The sequence below is a fragment of the Calypte anna genome, chromosome 1, assembly GCF_003957555.1.
Source record: "Calypte anna isolate BGI_N300 chromosome 1, bCalAnn1_v1.p, whole genome shotgun sequence".
Lineage (NCBI taxonomy): Eukaryota > Metazoa > Chordata > Aves > Apodiformes > Trochilidae > Calypte > Calypte anna.
Genome location: NC_044244.1, coordinates 122,956,895 through 122,976,770, shown reverse-complemented (window position 1 = coordinate 122,976,770; position 19,876 = coordinate 122,956,895). Strand labels below are relative to the sequence as shown.

The 19,876-nt window shown below is 42.6% G+C and overlaps 1 protein-coding gene across 3 annotated transcripts in view; it reads right to left on the bottom strand.

The window, feature by feature from the left end:
• Positions 1–9,536: 9,536 nt before the first annotated feature.
• The window catches only part of CTPS2 (CTP synthase 2), a 69,582-nt gene continuing 59,242 nt past the window's right edge, over positions 9,537–19,876 (bottom strand). For all 3 annotated transcript variants that reach the window (XM_030469117.1, XM_030469118.1, XM_030469119.1), the window contains exons 18-19: positions 12,267–12,377; positions 9,537–10,630 (exon numbers count right to left, since the gene is read on the bottom strand). In XM_030469117.1, coding sequence (XP_030324977.1) covers positions 12,308–12,377 — 70 coding nt within the window. In that variant the 3' untranslated portion in view covers positions 9,537–10,630; positions 12,267–12,307. The remainder of the gene's footprint in view (positions 10,631–12,266; positions 12,378–19,876) is intronic.

Here is a 19,876-nt window from a genome sequence, read left to right as displayed (position 1 = left end):
GTGCACATAAGCATGAACTTTGTATGATTACTTTAACCTGCCCCACTAAGTCTTCTGTCAAGTCTCAACTAAAGCAATTCTAGGATGACTTCTACATACTTTTCAATTTAACAAGCAATCCTGCCTTTGATCCCCCGTGAACTCAGAGCTGTATTACCCAGAATAAAAAGCAGATCATTACATGTATAATCTCTAATTCACTTATTTATGCCAGAGGTAATCTCCCAATTCTTGCCCCTCTGGAAGACTGATTCTTTCCTGTTCACAATACAGTGCTGCTATCTAACTTCACACAGCCAGGAGAGCTTTGTGTCTTCAATTAGTTGGAGATAAATGTTTGGGGGTCAAAAGTTCTTTCTTAAAGCTTGTGTAAAACTGACAGAAAATGCTTCCAAGAGTGGTATCTTTGTAAGTCTGTATAGACAAGTCTGGCGATAATAATGATGTTAGCAATAAAACAGCATTCACAGAAATAACTTTACATCAGGAATCAGCTTTATACTCAATGCTAAACTAGGACTGACCAAACTTTGTAAAAGATGTGCCAAGACTAAACAAAGGGAAAGTGTATTAGGCAAGCCACAAGCCTTAGAAGTTAATGTCTTGACTGTTCAAAATTTTGAATGCTTATTCAATTTTTCAAACCTTGAGACTCAACCAAGGCATATGATTAGGCAGAAATGTGAACACGAGTTCAAGTTCTTCCAGGTAGTGCTTGCATTGGAACGATGCTGAAAGCAGTTTTCTTTTATGTTTACAAACTTCCTTCTATCCCTTTTAGAATAAACTAAATTAAAATCTTGCACAGGACAGACAAATGAGTAGCATGTCCAGCAGAGAAAAATAATAAGCATTCCTCAGCCTGAGGCTGGCACTAGCAGAGGCAAAGGTTGGCACAGGCTGCTATGAAGCAGCAGGGATAATAACTGGATGGACAAAGCAGTGATGCAGCAAGTTCTAGCCATTAGAGAGAAAAATAGAGGTGCTGTCATTTCTTCCCATTGAATCTGTGTCACACCACAGAAAAGGGTTCAGGACTTAGCTGGTCAAAAAGAGGAAGCCAGAGGGGTTCTTTAACCTATTTGTTATAGCACTGGTTTAGCAAATGGGAGTTCTATGCTCTGGCTCCTTTGCCAACGACTGGAATTGGCTGCCCAGAAAGATTGTGGAGTCCCCTTCTCTAGCGACTTTCAAGGGCTGTCTGGATGTGTTTCTGTGTCACCTGCCCGTCATGTCAGGGTTTAGGCCCAGCTGGTACCAACCAGGCCCCCGCTTGCTCACCCCCCACTCCCACTGTGGGGCAGGGAGGAGAAAATCCATCCAAAGGCTCAGAAATCCAGACAAGGACAGAGAGGTTTGCGTTCCCAAATTGCAGTAATGGGTAAAAAGCAGACAGGCTCAACTTGGGAAGGAAAAAACGCTCATGTAATCCACAAGGAGATAGAGAAAACATGGCCAGATTTTAGTACCTTCCCCCCCAAGCCCCTCCCTTGTCCCCTGTCCAGGATCCCTTCCCTGCTTCCTCCCTCTCAGGGCACAGGGAGGGGCAGGGGGGGTTTAGGGTCAGTTCCCCACACGCTGTTTCTGCCGCTCCTTCCTCCTCAGGGGGAGGACTCCTCACATTCTTTCTTCCCCCGCTCCAAGGCGGGGTCCCCCTCCCGGGAGAGTCCTTCAGGAACCCCTGGGACATGAGTCCCTCCCACAGGTGCAGTCCCTCAGGCACAGACTGCTCCCGCCTAGGCTGCACACAGAGTCACGGCTGCTGCGGGAGCAGTCACCTCCTCTCTCTCACACGGGCTCCTACACGGCTGCACAGACACAGCTGACCCTCTCCGGGATCCCTCACAGGCTGCAGCTCCATGTCTGCCCATGACACTTCAGGGGCTCCAAATCCAGATCAGCCCCACTGTGATTCTTCAGGGATTGCTTTCCCTTGCTTCTCCATAGGCTGCATAGCAGCAATCTGCCATCTTGTAGGGAACCAGCATAGAAGGAATGCTGCAGTATGGAACCCTACTCAACAGGCTGCAGAAGCAAAGGAGGGGGAACAGGTGCCTGGGCAGAGATTCCCCCACAACCTGTGGTGAGATGGCAGGTTGTGGAGTCTCCTCTAGACTTTCAAGGCCTGTCTGGATGCATTTCTGCGTGACCCACCCATAGTGATCCTGCTTTGGCAGGGAGGTTGGACTCAGTGATGTCCAGAGGTCGCTTCCAACCCCTACCATTCTATGACTATTTCTGCCTTTTGTTCCATTACCACTTAAAATAACTACACAGACCTGAGCTCAGGTGCCCTCTCTCCCTTGGCACCTCCTATTGCCAAACATACAGAATCAAACAGTGGCTGCTTCTCTGGTACAGGACCAGTGATGTTCTTTGCAGATGGTCCCTCTGCTGTGGGACAGTGATGAACATCAGCATTTTGAGTGGGTTTTAGCCCTGTTGAGCTGTCAGCCTCCAAAGGAGAGGGGGCCTGGCTGTCCCTGAGACTGAGGAGGGAAATAGCCATGTCTCCTACATGCTGGGGTAGTGCTCTAGGAAAGGGATTATTATTTGGCATAGGAGGGAGGCACACTATGTGATAAGATGTGAGAGCAGACATGCTGCATCTGCATGGAGTTGGGCCCAGAAAGGGCATTCAGAGAAGGCATACCCCAGCACCCACACCAGGGAGATGCTGGTACAGCATCAAGGCTGAGCTTACACAGGAAAGAATTACTAAATTCTAGTCCTTGACTAACACTGAGATTGTCTGAAGCCCACAGGATGGATGAACAGTGCACTCTGGGGAAGCTCAGGCTGCTCAGGGGTGAGTCTGCTTACCTGATCCCCCAAAACAAGGGAGTCAGTGAGAAACCATAAACCAGTGGTAGTGACTAATCTCCATTTCAGCACCTACACATAAGCAGTAGGATAATCTGAGCAAACACAGGTATCTGAGCCATTTGGGACAGGCTCTTCTTTATGCTTCATGACAAGAATAAAGCAACATTCATAGGTGATTCATCTAATCTGCTAAGGATGACTGAGAAGCACATGTTTTTTACCACTGATTATAAAAAATTCTGTGGTGAGTAGCTCACATATAGGCATCAACATTTAGCAGACTCGACACTGTGCAGGTGCTTAGCTTAGTATGGTTTACTTATTTTAAAACAAGGACCATGGTGCTGCATTTTACATTATGTCCCACCACTGAAGTAGGATACTTACCAAGCTCAAAGAGGATACAGATCAGGTCATCCAGGGAGTACTATGCTGCCTGGTTTCTGGTCTCACATGGAGATACAGCCCTAGAAACTCATGGGAAGATGCCTGTGTGGAAGTTTGAGGAAGCTTTCAGCAAAAAAGTGGCCAATGGGAAGGTGAAAACAACACCCATCTATGGTAAGAACCATTTTTGGGGGGGCACAGGAACACTTAATTGTTCCTACTGGCAGAAACTCATTAGATGCACGTTGAAGACTTCCGTGGTAGTGTGTCATCCCAGGTGGGTTCTGAACTGAATCACATCAGCATTGGGAATGGATCTTCAGTTTTATTTTCTCTAAAAGGAATTGAGGTCTGGTGTACAACAATTGCTATGGGAAACCAATCAAAACCAGTAAACAGAGTAAATTTGCTTCAAAACTGTCATTATTTCTCCAAATTCCTAATTTAGACTTAGACAATGAGAAACAGGTCCCAAAGGTAGCAAAAGATAGACAAGCCAAAAGACACCTGAGGTCATATTTTTATTTCTCACATTAACTCTGTGAAATCAGGAATTTATGAAGCTGTTATTGGTTGAGCTTATGCATAAAGTCAGAGCAGACAATTCTAACTACTTCTTTAAATATATGGAGTTTTGGATTATGTTTTAATTCAAGGCTTGAGTCAGTTGTTAGGTTATCCAAACTATGCTACTGTTAACTTGACTGGAAGCTTCCAACTGTTAAGTTTCTTAAATAACTAACAGAGAGCCAATAAAGGTAGAAAAGATAGACTTACCTTTCCAGGAGCACTTCTGAAACACAGAATGCTGTCTACACTTCAGGCAAAGATGTTTTCCAAGGCTCTGATCCAAATATGTGTGAACAAGTTACCAGGAGACCAATAAGGCAAACAATTTCCTCAACTCAACTAGGTAGGATGTTACAGGCAGAGAAAAAAAATTCATATACAAACAAACCATCAAAGCATAAAGATTAAAGTACATAGTTGCTACAAGATGAAAGACACTGTTACAGACATTATTCTAGCAGGAGGTCAGTGAGGTGCAACCAGAATGGCAGATCCTGAAACCCATGAGGAATTTCAAAGAGCAAGGAACTGGACAGTACTAAAGATGACTCACTTATATATAAATAAAGAACAATAAAACTGGTACACCTCCATGCTCCATAAAAAGTTGATTCACTTTTGTAAAACAGCAATTAAAAAAAAATGAAAACAAAACAAAAACCAACCCCAAAAACCCCCACTTTACAAAGTTTACAAAGAAAAACAAAAAAGTCAATCAACATCTCTGGAATTGCTTTTTAGAATGAATTTCCAACAGAGGCAACACAGATGTTTTCTTTGGATCACTAACAGACGCTTATGTGAACATTCTGAGTCATTTTAGGGGAACTATACAAATATCACACTCCTACGTAGAAGAAAATACATAGATTATTTTCATATCCATATTTTAGGTGAGTCCTTAATTCATTTCACCCCATAAACACAAAGAGGTTAACAATTCAGATATAACTGGATACCTGAAAAAACTGAACAGTACTAAGAACCTGATGCAGGCAGAAATACACGAGACACTAAGTTCACTGCCATTAAAAATACAAAGGCTGGTAACTGGGAAAATGAACAAACCCTCACAATAGGGTGTCAGAATAGGGTGAGCTGGGCAGAGGAAGAGCTTGTCTGGAAGCTATCACAGAGCTAACAGCTCCAATTCACCATGTTAGAAAAACAAGTGTTACGTGGGATAAAATGCTGAGGCACAGAAATGTATTCATGACTCTCACGCAGACACCCAAGTGAAGAAGACTCCTCCTGCTTGTGTGCCAAGATGAGGTGTTATTCAGCCCTAGGTACAGAAAGGATTTTATTATTTTCTTCCCTGTTCTGCTGCAGTGAGTGAGTTTCCCCAGGATGCCAGAGAAAGCCACGTGTTCCACCTTACTCCATTCCTCAGGAAGTTTTAGGACACTGAACGGATGCACACAGTGAAGTTGGGGGAAATGAGCTTCAGTCAGTTCCACAGAGGCTTCTACAGCCCCTGCTCACCTTTGTGCTGATGTGGCTTCACTGCCAGCTGTAGCCAAGCTGACTCAGAAATCCCGCATGCTGAAATTACACACCCTACTGTCATCAAGACAGTAGTTTTGGGAGAACCTCTCATTTGCATTGCTATGGTAACTGTAACATTGCTCCCACGAGGAGGTCAGCTCAGGCTGGCAAGTCTCTTGGTCTTCCCTTAACCTCTGCACCCTTTTGGGCAGCAAGCCCTGCCCTTGCAGTCATTGCCAATCTACCTTTTCCTTCCTGAAAACTTCATTCATCTTGGGGCTCCAATCCCTGCTTACATGAGTCCTTGAAGAGAGCTGAGCCTCTACTTTCAAGCTATTGCTCAAAACCTCCAGTGTCTCCCTGACAAGCTAAGGCTTAGATGCCTGCAGAGGAATTTAGGAGAACCATGCCTGAGTCCCATATCACTTCCAGGTGGCAGGAATCCCTCTTTGGTACCACGCTGTAATCAACAAAGTCATGATTTGTGTGCTATGAACATTACACTACTTCAATGGATTCAGAAAAACAGCAAGCTGCTATAGCATTCAGTCCACCTTTCCAAAAATACTCCTTAATGAGGAATAGTCTGGTTGGCCAAGCAAATCCTCCTCAGTGTCTCAGAAAAACTTCAGATATATGCATCCCCATTAGATTCAACCTCTCCAGGCATTACATTAACACATGAAGGTTATCTCCCCAAGCTGCTAGATAAGCTAGGAAAGAAACCTCATGGTAGAACATGTTGAAGTTTGTCAAGATGCTAAAGGGCTTCACCTGTAAACATTACAGTGAAACAGGACACAATGCTACTGAGATGTAATACTTGACTAGAGATATTCAGCACCAGTTAAGTACAATTCCTACCCCACAGCCACATCCAAACTCGGATGCTGCTCCCCATGTTTGCAAACAAGCACAGCCTCTGATCCAACTCTACCAAGCTATCAAACTTTCTGTGAGGGAAAACCTGAGTGTAGCTGATGTATCAGCACAGGACCATTTCCTGCATGAGGTCAATAAAGATTTTAAGTGTCATCCACCAACACACCCAAAATATCTTCTCGACACCCAACAAATCGTCAGCCCTCAACACCCACACCCAACAGATTTTCAGTCAGTTCTTCCCAGAGCAGTTTAGTTATCTCTAAGGCTAGTAAACTATAGAGGCTCGTAGAACATGCCCAGGAACAGATATGTGATCATCCAGTCTACCAAAATACAGCACAGTTTTGTCCCAGGATGTCTAGCAGTCTTTCTGAGAGTTACCATGCACCAAAGACCTTTGCCAGCAGGAAGCCTGAATGTGACCCCCTTCTCTGGAGGTAAATGAGTTTCATGGAATCATAGAATAGCTGAGGTTGGCAGGGACCTCTGGATACTGCCCAGTCAACCCCTATCTCAGAGCATGATCAGCTACAGCAAGTTGTTCAAGAATGTGTCCAGTTGAGTTTTGAACACCTCCAATGATGGAGACTCCATCACCTCTCTGGGCAACACATTCCAGTTTTCAGCCCACTGTACCATAAAAAAAGTTCTCTTTTAAAAACAATTCCCTGTGTTTCTGTTCCTGCTAATTGCTGCTCCTTCTGTCACTTGGTGTCACTGAGAAGAGCCTGGTTCTGTCTTCTTTATTCTCCTTGCATCAGGTATTTATAAACACTGATAATATCCCCCTTGAGCAATCTCTTCTCCAGACTAACCAATACTAACTCATCATATGATGGATGTTCCCTCTCCATAGTCCTTCCTTGGACTCAGTCCAGTATATCCGTGACAGTTTAGCTGTATGGAAGCAATCTCAGCCACTGCAGTTGGGAACAAAAGAGACAACTGTGTTTGCCCTAAGTTAGTATTACAAATACAGCCCTTGTGCCGAAGCAACAGTCAACTGAGCCAATACAGGGTCAAAAATAAAAATTTCAGATCATGCTGTGCTCCAATCATATATTAAAGAGGAGTTTTAATCAGTGTTGCTAACGTATTGAGTTTAGTCCATTAGGTTACCTGCCCAACAGTTCATGCTTCCTGAGGACGAGCAGCGGATTTGAGTCTATCAAGACATGATCAGGCAATATACAAGTGCAGATCAAAGCTCTCAAAATATGTTGCTCTTTTTAGATTTCTTTAATCACATACACCACTGTGGAACAAGAACACCAAAGTGAACAACTCTTTCATCATTACCCCTTACAAGAATCCAAATTCCATTATTCACATGCAAAGGGAAAACATACAAGCAATCTCACTTTCCTAAAATCTGGTGTGTATTTCTGTATTAGCAGGCTGTCTTGCTTGTCCCACCTCAGCACTACTAAAATATTGCTCTCTGCTAGATTGCTGTATTAGATGTTAACATAAAAATGGCAATGCATACATTTCCACTGAAGGTTCTGCTGCTGGAACAAAATGAGAAGTCTGAAATGATACAAAAGCATGCTTCACAAACATTCTCCTTCAGAAGGGTAAGAATCAACCTTCAAAATTTGCCTTCTGTCCATGCTTAGAAATTACTTCTTCAGACTTTGGACTCTCTGTGTAACGTGTGGCTTTTCCACATCCTCACAGAGGAAACTCTGGAGGTCACCTGGTCCACCCCTCTGGTGCTCAAGCAGGGCCACTTAGAGTCAGTTTTCCAGGACCATGTCCAGGCAGCTTTTGGATATCTCCAAGGATGGAGACTCCATAAGTTCACTGAGGAACCTGTGGTAGTGCATATTCACTCTCACAGTGGAAATGGTGTTTCCTGTTATTCAGCTGGACTCTCCTGTTTCAGTTTGTGCCCACTGGCTCTGGTCCTGTCACTGGGCACCTTTGAGAAGAGCCTGGCTTCATCCTCTGTGCATTCTCCCTTCAGGTATTTATGCACATGGATTAGATTTCACCCTCTCCTCCCTTCCTTCCCAAGCCTTCTCTCTCTCTAGGCTGAACACTCCCAGCTCTGGCACGCAAATATTTAGCCATCTCCAGGAAAGCAGGGCTTCATCAGGTGTAGCAGTGACTGGGAAAGCAAACAGCATATCTCTAAACATCTCTCCCTTTCTCCTTCTTCCTCCAGCTTTTCTTGCTCAGCACGATGCAAGACAGCTGGTCAGTGTATGCCAGCTGTCCCAGATGGGTCCCCAAAGCCTCCCTTGCTGGTGGGGTGGGGTGAGGAGCAGAGAAGGCCTGGACTCTGTGAGCACTGCTCAGCAGTAACTAAAACATCCCTGTGTTATCTACACTGTTTCAGCACGCACCAGAACACAGCCCTATCCTACATACTATGAAGAAAATATGCCCAAAATTAACTATCCCAGGCAAAACCAGCACACTCTCAACACTTCCTCACAGGAGGGATGCTCCATGTCTCTCTTGTACTGGGCAGCCCAAACTGGGACAGAGCACTCCATGTGTGGCCTCACCAGGGCTAAGGGGAAGGATCACCTCCCTCAGCCTGCTGGCAATACTCCTAATGCAGCCCAGCATTTGGATGGAAAAGGCACATTTGCCTTCTGCAGTTTTGGAAATGGGATGCTGCTGCTACTACTATCAGCTTGTGCCAGTGATGTGTGTAGTTCCAGGATGCTGCTTTGTGTAGCACAGTCAGCAGGAAGGGGATTGCTAAGGGTGCTGAGAGGTGAAGGCACTGTTTCCAGCTTCAGTCCAGGTTGAGTCTTTTTGTCTCCTCAGTTTTTTGGGTTTTTTTTTTGTTTTGTTTTGTTTTTGATAAATCACAGCTTCTCACGGGCAATACCACTGACACAACTAAATGAAAATTTCCCTCCTTGACACCACAATTAGCAATTGGCACCACAGTTCTTTAATATAGTAGCTAAACACTTCTGAATAACATAGTTTAATGTATTTCAAAAATACATTTGGACATTACACACAATTTTAAGAAACACTTCACTTTTTACAAACCAGTGGTCAGTGTATCTCATTGGGGAAGACATACAGTGACACCAATTCTGTAAATACCTGCTATTTCTAAGGCACACGTTTGCAAACCACCTTAGAAATCTAAACACTACTTTAGAAATAATGTTTAAATTTCTTTATCATTAAAGCTCCTTCTAGTGAAGAGAGAAATTGGCTGCATAACCTGAGCTTTTCTAAAGCAATGCAAAGCTCTCAAACTTACTGTTTACAAAGCTCTAAATAAGAGACTTGGTGCTTTTCTTGGTGTACAGGCATTTACCTTTTGATGAAGTAAAAAAGTCACTTTGCCCAAAACCAAGATGAAAGTTCAAAATTCAGGTTTTTTTATAGGAAAAGGAGCCCCATAGAAGCTGAAGCTTCTGTGAGAGCCCTGACAATGCCCCACTGCTAATGGGATGCAGCCCTAAACATGCTACAGAACCTCTCACCTTAACCTTTGTCTCAGGCTGCACTCCTGGCTTTGCAGGGCTGTCTGCAGTTTTCATGCAGAGGAATAACTTGTGATTTCTAAATTAAAATACACTCCTCTCTCCTACAGGGGAATGAGCCCCATGACCCCACGTGGAGTGGATGAGGGAAAACAAGGGTGAACCTTAATTCCCCTTATACTATTTAATTGAAATTAACTCAGTGTTGCACAGCTGGAGCCCAGATCATTCTCCAGGTTTAGGACTGGCCCTTCTACGACTTTCATACAAGTGCTGAAATTACATTCTGCCACATGAGTGCATTTACTTTCTCTCTTGTAAAATACAAATACAAAACCTCCTTCTAATATCACTATTGTAATTTTTTTAGGTCAGAAATATATTTGGTATTATTAGCTTTTCAGGAGAAAGAGCAAACTTGAACTTTTGTGAAGTGAAATCACTTATAATAGCAAAGTGAAAAGACTCTTATACAATATCAATTAGTATAATCACAAAGAGCTGAAATATAGCAACAATTTCTCTTTTGTACATATTGAACAGCAAAAAAAGTAAAAAAATATATCTCTACAACAAGCTTCACAGGGAAAAAAAAATGAAACAGTTCTCTAATCTCATGGATAAGACAACTTTCCATTACATTTTTAGTGCATTCTCTCTCATTCACAGGAATTAATGCATTTTATCTTTTTATTCTAAGGCAAACTGAAAACAATCAAATCATCCTTCAAATTAAGAACAGTGTGAACTAGTGAATTAATATATATTCACCTGAGATCATTCTGAAATATAGGACAAAATCAACAGTGATTAACAGCTAAGGTGCACAAACATTTTGTCATTTTTAAAGAGAAACGGCATTTATACAGAACAGTTTTTTTCTACAGCACAGTAGAACTGTCTTCTGTAAAGAGAATTATTGAAAAGAGTATAGGAGGAGACACTATGAGGGCCATAAGCAGCTGACTCTTCTACTTTCTTCTGTTCAGTAGTGTCTTGTTCCCAACTTTCTGTCACAAAAAAAAAAGGGAAATTAAGAATAAGCAGGAAAAAAAAAGTAATTACTAATAGTATTTATTCTCTAAATAAGTTTATTTCATGCTTATGTCAGTTTCTCTTAAGCCCATGGACTAACTCCAAAATCATCCTATGGTAAATACTACAAGTAGATATATTTCATTTAGGTCAAGTGGCATAATGCAAAACCACACAACTAAATACAGTCTACATGTGTATCCCGCTCTGACTAATGGGTAGAAATAACCCTGAGATAAAAATAAATGAATCAACACTTCTACCCTTCTTTTATACCTGGAATTAGTTATTTAATCCTTTCTAGAATACTTCTGCTAGATACAATTAGTATCTACCAGTGACATATTCAAACCAAATCAGCTTGACTACTGACCATTACTTAAAAGCATCACAACAGTACATTCTTCCAAGCACCAAAAAAGTCACAACTGCAATGGCAAACACAGAACTGCCATTCAGAAATTCCACTGAGAAAGCAAGATCAAAGAAAAAGGGCCTGTCCTGTACTACGTGTCAGTCTCAAGAAACAGAGACATAGCAATGTTTGCAGGTAGGAAGGATCTGGGCAAGAGTGAAAAAGAAGATTTCCTCTACTTGTTTTTGGTCACTCTAGGAAATGCACCAGGTCATGAAATCATTTAACATTCTGTTCTGCACTGTCATGATTTGGGAGTGTAATATTATCTTTAAGATGCGGTACATGAGGGGGGAAAAGAAATAAAGAGGGGGAAAGAAACTCCTGCTGCAGCTAAGGACTAAACCCGATTTCCTAGCATCTCATGCCAGTATTTTAATCATGAGACCATCAGGCTGAAAATGTATCATTCATACTCAGCCTTAATCATCTGCATGGCACAGCTGCTTAGAGACTACACCATGTGAGGGGAATAAAATCAGAGCAGAAAGTCATGTCCTGATACAGAAGTGCACATGCATCAGAGTACCACACCAGCCACAACTTCAGGGAATCTGTGTAGGAAAAATAAACTAAGATTCAAGACGTGATCTTGCAGAGGTGAAGTGGTCCAAAGGAAATAGGATCTCCAAACTGAGCAGAAATTTAGGGCTATCATGCTTACAGGTGAAAAAAACAACCACCCCAAGATCACTTTGGCAAAGCCTATGCTAAACAAACCTACAATTTTATAAAACTTCTTTGTATTTCTATCACTGTGCAGCTTCAATTCAAGTATTTATTTTGGGATGTCGTTGTTGGATCAATGCATCAAATGTAATTGCAGCTGCACTTTAGTTTTAAGGTGAAACATAAAGTCATGTCACCACAGTGTACTCCAAGTGATCCAAACTTGCAAACTGAAGTGACAAAGAAAACATTAAAAAGCGTTTTCATTATATCTTCAAATACTGACAAAACTTGATTTTGTGCACCATCCTACATATAAGCTGTACCAGAAACACTTAGTAGACTTTAATAAGAAAAATGCAGCGTTAAGCAGCAGAAGAGAACAATTAAGTGCTGCAGGCAAGGAAGGAAACATAAGCTCTCAAATGGGATTCGAAGCAAAAGGGACAATCAAGATAACTGTGCATCCTGTTCTAAGTCTAGAAGAAATAAATGTAATAAAGCAGTACCAAAATGATTTTGTTTACCTCAAAAGCATCATCCATTTCTGTGATCTCATAGAATCATTTCAGCTTGTTTCTGAATTAAAAAACTCTTTCTCTGGAGAGCTGTCATCACTGAGGTCACTGTAGCTGTCGCTGTTAAAAGCAAGAGGCAGTCAGAAGGATCCAGAAAAAAAATACTGCATTTAAAACCCTCCAACCCAGATGATGTATATGACAAACACTTTCCTCAAATGCAACCCATTTCTAGGAAACTACTTCAAGCTCATGCTCGATTTTGGTATTTGTACATGTTTCTCCACAGGAATGGATGAAAGTTTGGAGCCTAAGAACTGATGAAGAAAAAAATATTCTACCATATAAACAGTAAGTTCAATTGCTTTTTGCTTGGCTCTTGTAAATTTATTCTGTGCTTTGCCAATGCTGTGCCTGCAGCCATCATTAACAACATGGTGAATAATAGGTACTTGGAGCAAGGCTAAAAGGAATTTGTTCTTTTATAGTACAGGAAATGGTTGTTTTGACCAATGAAATAAATTAAGAAAACTTTATTTACTCAGAATGGTTCAATTTATACTTTCATTAAAATTCTTGCTATTCCAGTCAGAACCTAAATAATTTTCATTGCACCAAAGCAATATCCTGACAGCTTTTCCTGAGGTTTTATCCCCTTCCACTGTTTCCTGAGAGAAGCAGACTGTTTTTCACTGAATAAACTGCATTGTTTTGTACATGGCCAGAAAAAAAGAAAACAGCGAAGAACAGGAATCATTACAGTGACGGACAGAAAGAAGTGGCCATTAACCACATTTTCAGTCAGCTGTCTGCTAGGTCTCCAGGTTTATATTAACTCCAAGTGCACCTCTCCAGAAGAATCTCCAGCTTCAGTCTTGTGCTACCACACTTCACTTCTATAGTCTCTTTTCCAGATACTTGAATTTCCAAGAGCAGATGCCAGCAAGGGAAGGCCAAGGAACTGACAAGTACATTTGGACAGCAATAATTCTGGTCAGTCCTGTGATGTTGCAGAGCACAGGTTATGGTTAACACAATACAGGTGGAGATCTTAGACCTTATTTGTGTGAGTACCTCAGTGTCAGCCTCAGGTACCAACTCCACTCGAGGCACTGCATCCCTGTCTTGTCCCATCTCATTCTTACCACACCTACTTTGATCCTCCAGCCAACGGGACCCCAGTCACATCAAGGCCCCCACCTTTGGGCATGATCTCCCAATGAGACATCAAGTACACAAGCAGCCCATGAGCCACCCAAACAACTGATTTATCAGCAGTGAGTGCCTGCTGTGCAGTGTTGCAGGGGGAACTACAGAATCCCACAGCTGGAGATCTTTGATCTCCAGGGCAACGTGGAACAGTGAACAAACTGCATTCGGTGATGCTGGTGCTTGTTTACTGAGCACTGCTTTGTAGCCTGAATTTCACCCTCTTGTCTTTGCAGCAAAAAAGTAATCAGTGATGAAGTAAAAGAGACATTTTAGCAGAGTGGGACAGGAGTGACACCAACAGTCATTTAATTTCTACCTCTGACTGCTAGAAAAGCCTCCCACAGTTACAGCAAAACGCTGTGTACCAAACTGTGATATTCTGAGTGTTCTAATGATTATTAAAACTTTGCCTACAGCATTGTGCCTTTTCTTTGCATGACACACATGTTGTTGATGCAGTTCTTGTGAAGAGTGTCGTATCAGGCTAGCGAGAAATGCTCAATTTGATCACTCCACCAGCTGGGAAACAATTACACAGTTCAAGTGAGGAAAGTGTTGTTAACAGGATGATCAAGCATGCCAGATGCACACAGACAAACACAACATCACTGACGTTGTACTTACTTCTTTCTGAAAGTACCCATGGAAACATGGAATAAAAATTCAGTATTATTAAAACAGTTTTGCATTTTCACATCACTGCAAAATAGCAAAAATTGCCCATAGAACAGAGGGTAAAACTGTGATTGCAGAGAGCTGCGTAATCTGATGACAGCCCTGATTTAAGCTCAAAGCCTTCAGAGGAGGATTTTTTTTTTTTTTTTTTTTTTGGTCTCTGCTGCCCAGTGTCAGACACAGCCCACAAAACCACAAGCTCCCTATACAGTAGTATGAATAGATAGATGCTGAAGTAAAAATGATCTGGAGCCCAAGCAATGAGGTGAGTAGAGAATTGCCCAGCTTCATCTCTTGAAGAAGTTGGGTGCTGATCCCCAACCAGCACTCTCATCATTGGACCTCCCCACTCAATGACATCAGTTTTACAGGGCTTCACCTATAGAAGCAACCACACAGTGCTGGATGCTTCCATCATTTCTTCGACTTACCACCCCAACTCCTGTTTCCAGAAGCTGAGGGCCATTTGGCTGGGGACTGTCCCAGAGGCTAAAACACTTACTTGTCTGATGACAATTCTGTTCCTGTTCCCATACTGCCCCGTTCAGCACAAAGTCTGACCACACATCCCAGACAAGGGCAGGGCCCCTATCACTGCATTCTTGAATTCTGCAATAACATCTCACAGTTTCCCTTACTTTAGGGCTGTTCTGCTGGGTGTAAGTCAGTTTTATCTCTAGCAGGCAGGTCACAGTGGCAAGAAAAACAGGTGAAAGCCCCAGGTGAGGAACAGACCCTGGACTTCACTCAGGTAACTAAGAGCCCAACAGCTTCAGTTGCTTGAATTCTATCTCTCAGCACTCCCAGAAGCTGTAGCACCATGTTAACAAATTGGGCTCCAAGGACACCTGAACTCCTTGAAGAGATAAGCTGTCAGTGGACTTGAAAGCAAACAGGGACTCATGAATCTTGGTGTATCTGCACCTGGGTGCTATATCTTCAAACCAATGCTGATGTCCAGTTTGTGGATTTACTGCAATATGAACTGTATTCAACTGGTAAGTAATCTGAAAAGAACCCTCCAGGTGGTATTAACCACAAATGAGACATCACCTCTCTTCACAATATATTCTTCCTTCCAAATTACACTGAGTTGCTATGCAGATATGAAACACAAAAATCAAATGGGTATAGGTACAAAATGGGTACTCCTTGAATGTTCTGTTCATTTTGTTTGGAAAATCTAGATCAACATTCTTTAAAAATGAAGGATTTCACACAGTTTTAGAGGGGCTTTTTAAATTCTTTTTTTAATGTATCATTGAACAGAAAAAAGTCCTTTTTCAGATACGTAAGCAATTTGAACAATTGTTACAGTAATGTTATTCCCTGAAAAGACAGAAGTCAGACTAAGTGCATTTCTTCCTCAATGCAAATCAAAGATAAATATAATTACACTAAGTGCAGGCTGTGTCTCTTTAAAACAAACAGTTGTTATAGCTTTCATGATTTCCTAGCAAGAGGAAAAATCTGTCAATTATTATTCTTTATTCCCCCAATATAAAGCTGAATGATTAGAATTATTAGAGTCATTAAAAAGAATTTAAAATAAATGCATATTTGATTGTGTAATGAATAGAACTGCAGTCACCTGTATTTCTCAGTGCGTATTTCTTCAATCATTATATGATCATTTACTGTGATCACCACCGTTATATGACCATTTATTATGATCACCATCATTATATGATCCTATGCTTCCATGAAACATCATTTCATTAAAGAATCTCTCAGCACATACCAAAGACTCCCCATTTCCAACCTGCCAGACATCTCCACTCACATAACTGGACCTAGGACAACAGGTTTGTTAGGATCCAGCATTTCAAAAATGACAACCAAGATGCCAGAACATATTGAGGTGTTATAAAAGCCTAAGCTGAGCCTCATGTGTGGGATTAAACTCATACAGCTTTAGACACCTTCATCTGAGACAGATATGACAAAGTTTTTAGACTCAATGGAGAAAAGCAAGCGTTTGTAGGGCATAATGTCCTAACTGACTCAACCATTACAATGAGCTCTCTGACTCCTTTGAAGTGCACATTCACACAGCAAGGACAGAAAAAGGCTTGGGGTGACTAGCTCAGAAATATCTTCAATAAAAACACCCAACAGTACAACAAAAATGTATCTGCTATAAGTAATCGTTATTAAGTTCATCACTAAGTACCACTATGGCTGAGAACAAAATTCCTTACATTTTCTGTGATTTTCTGTATGAGCTCTGAGGGCACCAATAGGTCTTAGCTACCATGATCATTGCTGCCTGGGGCCTCCTCCACCCACAGGCCCAGGAACCTTGTCACCCAGTCCTTGGCTGAGCTATGCCACAGGCATGCCTGTACCACTTGTTGACTCAACTTTCTGACTGAGCCCTGACCCAGCTCCTGACTTTGCATTTCTGCACTGCACTGTCTAGGACTTGGTGACTGTCCCTGGAGTTGTTCACTTGCCTCCTTTGGCAGCTGGGGCAGTGACTCTTGCTGGTGAGAATACTATCCCTTAGTAAAGCTCTCATCCCTGGCTCCCAAAGGGTCCTCTTTTGTGGAGCAGCTCTTCTCTTGCTGCTGTGTTCAAGTCTTCAAGCCACAAGATTTTCTTCACTTTCCTCTGGATTGGGCCAATGGCAGAAATATGATGCTGTTACTTGTTGGGGACAATGTACCAGAGATAGCTGTGCTCACACCTCCCTTGCTCCTCACACACTAGAATGTGTCACACAGGCTGTTTCCTGTTATGTTTATAGGTGCTTGCTCAGACATCCCTACACAGCTGGTTTGGGAGACAGCCAGACAATGTAAGGGCAGTAAGCACCAGATGGGCAAATCTTTTGAGGTTTTTTTTTTTCTTTAGGCACCACTCCTCCTGTCCTCTGGACACTTTTGTTCTCTGTTGCTGAATGCAACTGATAAGTAATCTTTTATTAATAAACTGCCCAGAACTTAACAGATTACTCTGTGACTAGACAGCATTTCCATTAGCATATTCATTGATGACTTAAAAAACTTTCTTTTGGCAGCAGTCCTAATTGCCCACACTTTCTCACCTAGAAACATTCCTCACTTCTTACATTTCCTCCCACCTAGTGGACATTTGTGTTTAAATTATTTATCGTTAGCCTGTTACTGTCTTCCTCCAAAGAAACACATATTATCATCTTTTTCAGCTCAGGTTTTTAAACTCTCTCTTTTTATAGTGTGTCTTTCTTCTGAATAATTATTTCATCTCTTTTTAATATGATCTATTAAAATATACCACTAAAGCACAGTGGTCTACTCTTACAGGGTATTAATAAAGATGTTGGTTGAGGGAAAGAAGAAATAAAGCTTGGTGATGCTAAACTTGCTAAGGGAAAAACAACAAAACAGCAAGATGGCTTTATTGTACATCAGTGCTTTTGCAATTCATACGACACATCTCCCAGAGAAAGCACCATTTTTATTCCTTTCTTTAAGTGAAATTCTGTAAGAGTCAGTAAAAGCAAACAGAATCACAGAATCATAGAATTGGCTGGGTTGGAAGGGACCTCAGAGATCATCGAGTCCAACCCTTGAACCACCGCTGCAGTTACCAGACCATGGCACTGAGTGCCACATCCAGTCTCTTTTTAAATATCTTCAGGGATGGAGAATCCACTACTTCCCTGGGCAGCCCATTCCAATGCTTGATCACTCTCTCGGTAAAGAAATTCTTTCTAATATCTAACCTAAACTTCCCCTGGCACAACTTAAGACCGTGCCCTCTTGTCTTGTTGAAAGTCGTCTAGCAAAAGAATCATAGAATCATAGAATCATAGAATTGGCTGGGTTGGAAGGGACCTCAGAGTTCATCTAGTCCAACCCTTGACCCACCGGAGCAGTTGCTAGACCATGGCACTGAGTGCCACATCCAGTCTTTTTTTAAATGTCTCCAGGGACGGAGAATCTACCACCTCACCGGGCAGTCCATTCCATAGCCTAATCACCCTCTCCGTGAAGAAATTCTTTCTAATATCTAACCTAAACCTCCCCTGGCACAACTTAAGACTGTGTCCTCTTGTCTTGTTGAAGGTCGTCTGTGAAAAGAGTCCAGTTCCCACCTCGTTACAGCCTCCTTTCAGGGAGTTGTAGACAGCAATGAGGTCTCCCCTGAGCCTCCTCTTCTTCAGGCTGAACAGCCCCAGCTCTCTCAGCCTCTCCTCATAGGGCCTGTGCTCGAGTCCCTTCACCAGCCTGGTTGCCCTCCTTTGGACCTGTTCCAGGACCTCAATCTCCTTCTTGAACTGAGGGGCCCAGAACGGGACACAGTACTCGAGGTGTGGCCTCACCAGCGCTGAGTACAGGGGAAGAATCACCTCCCTGGACCTGCTGGTGACGCTGTTTTTGATACAGGCCAGGATGCCATTGGCCTTCTTGGCCACCTGGGCACACTGCTGGCTCATGTTCAGTTTCTTGTCGATGCAGACTCCCAGGTCCCTTTCTGCCTGGCTGCTCTCCAGCCACTCTGTCCCCAGCCTGTAGCGCTGCATGGGGTTGTTGTGGCCAAAGTGCAGGACCCGGCACTTGGCCTTGTTAAACCTCATCCCGTTGGAATCGGCCCAGCTCTCTAGTCTGTCCAGGTCCCTCTGCAGAGCCCTCCTGCCTTCCAGCTGATCCACACTCCCCCCCAGCTTAGTGTCAGCTGGGAATTTGCTGATGATGGACTCAATCCCTTCGTCTAGGTCGTCGATAAAGATATTGAACAGAACTGGGCCCAATACTGATCCCTGGGGGACACCACTAGTGACCGGCCGCCAACTGGATGCAGCCCCGTTCACCACCACTCTCTGGGCCCGGCCCTCCAGCCAGTTTCTAACCCAGCACAGGGTGCTCCTGTCCAAGCTGTGGGCTGACAGCTTTTTCAGGAGAGATCAACAGCTCCTTACAAAATGGTGACTTGAGTCTTTTCATGGCAAGATTTACAAAAGGTCATGATTAAAAAGCCTTCACAAGGAAATTAAGTGCATGGCTTTGTCTGATGGGTAGGTAGTCATGCCATACAGCACAAGGCTGAAGCCACAAGGGCAATGTAGATTCCTGACTAACACATCAGGTAACCAAGTACTAGCTCACCACTGAGTTAATCCAATCCTTTGCTCAGTTCTTGACTGTTCGTGTGCTTCAAAGCTGCTGGGAACTAAGTCTACCACATAGGATGCATTCTGGTCTCAAACCAGGCATGCTCTTGCCTTTGTGTAAGCATTCTCAGACTGCCTACTAGAATAGGCCTCACAAAAATTTAAGAGAAGATTTACTCACTTTTATGTATTTAGGGCACTCTCCTGGCAGGTGTGATGCACCTTTGAATTTACTGTTTGTTTTGCTTAGAAGCTATAGCTGTGGTCCAGGTGTCAGATGTTCTAATACTGCATACTAATTATGGGGCTGTAAAATGTTCTGGAGTAATGATTTCCTGCTAAGAATCTCACGCTGAAATATGTATTTCCTTATGTCTCAGGACAATCATTAACTCTCTTTTTAGTGTTTTTAATAGCCTACTTTAGGTAATCTGCTCAATCTGCTGGCTCTTTCAGGTGGCACCTTTGCTGTAGTCAACAGAATGACTACTATTCACATAGGCAATGCTGAATGAGGTGTGCAGAAAATATTCTCCTCAGATTTGTTTCAGGCTTGTTATGACATCCCTTAGCTTTACTGTTCAACGAAATTACTAGCATTCTGGGGTGAAAAGGTTTAAATTGGAAATCCTTT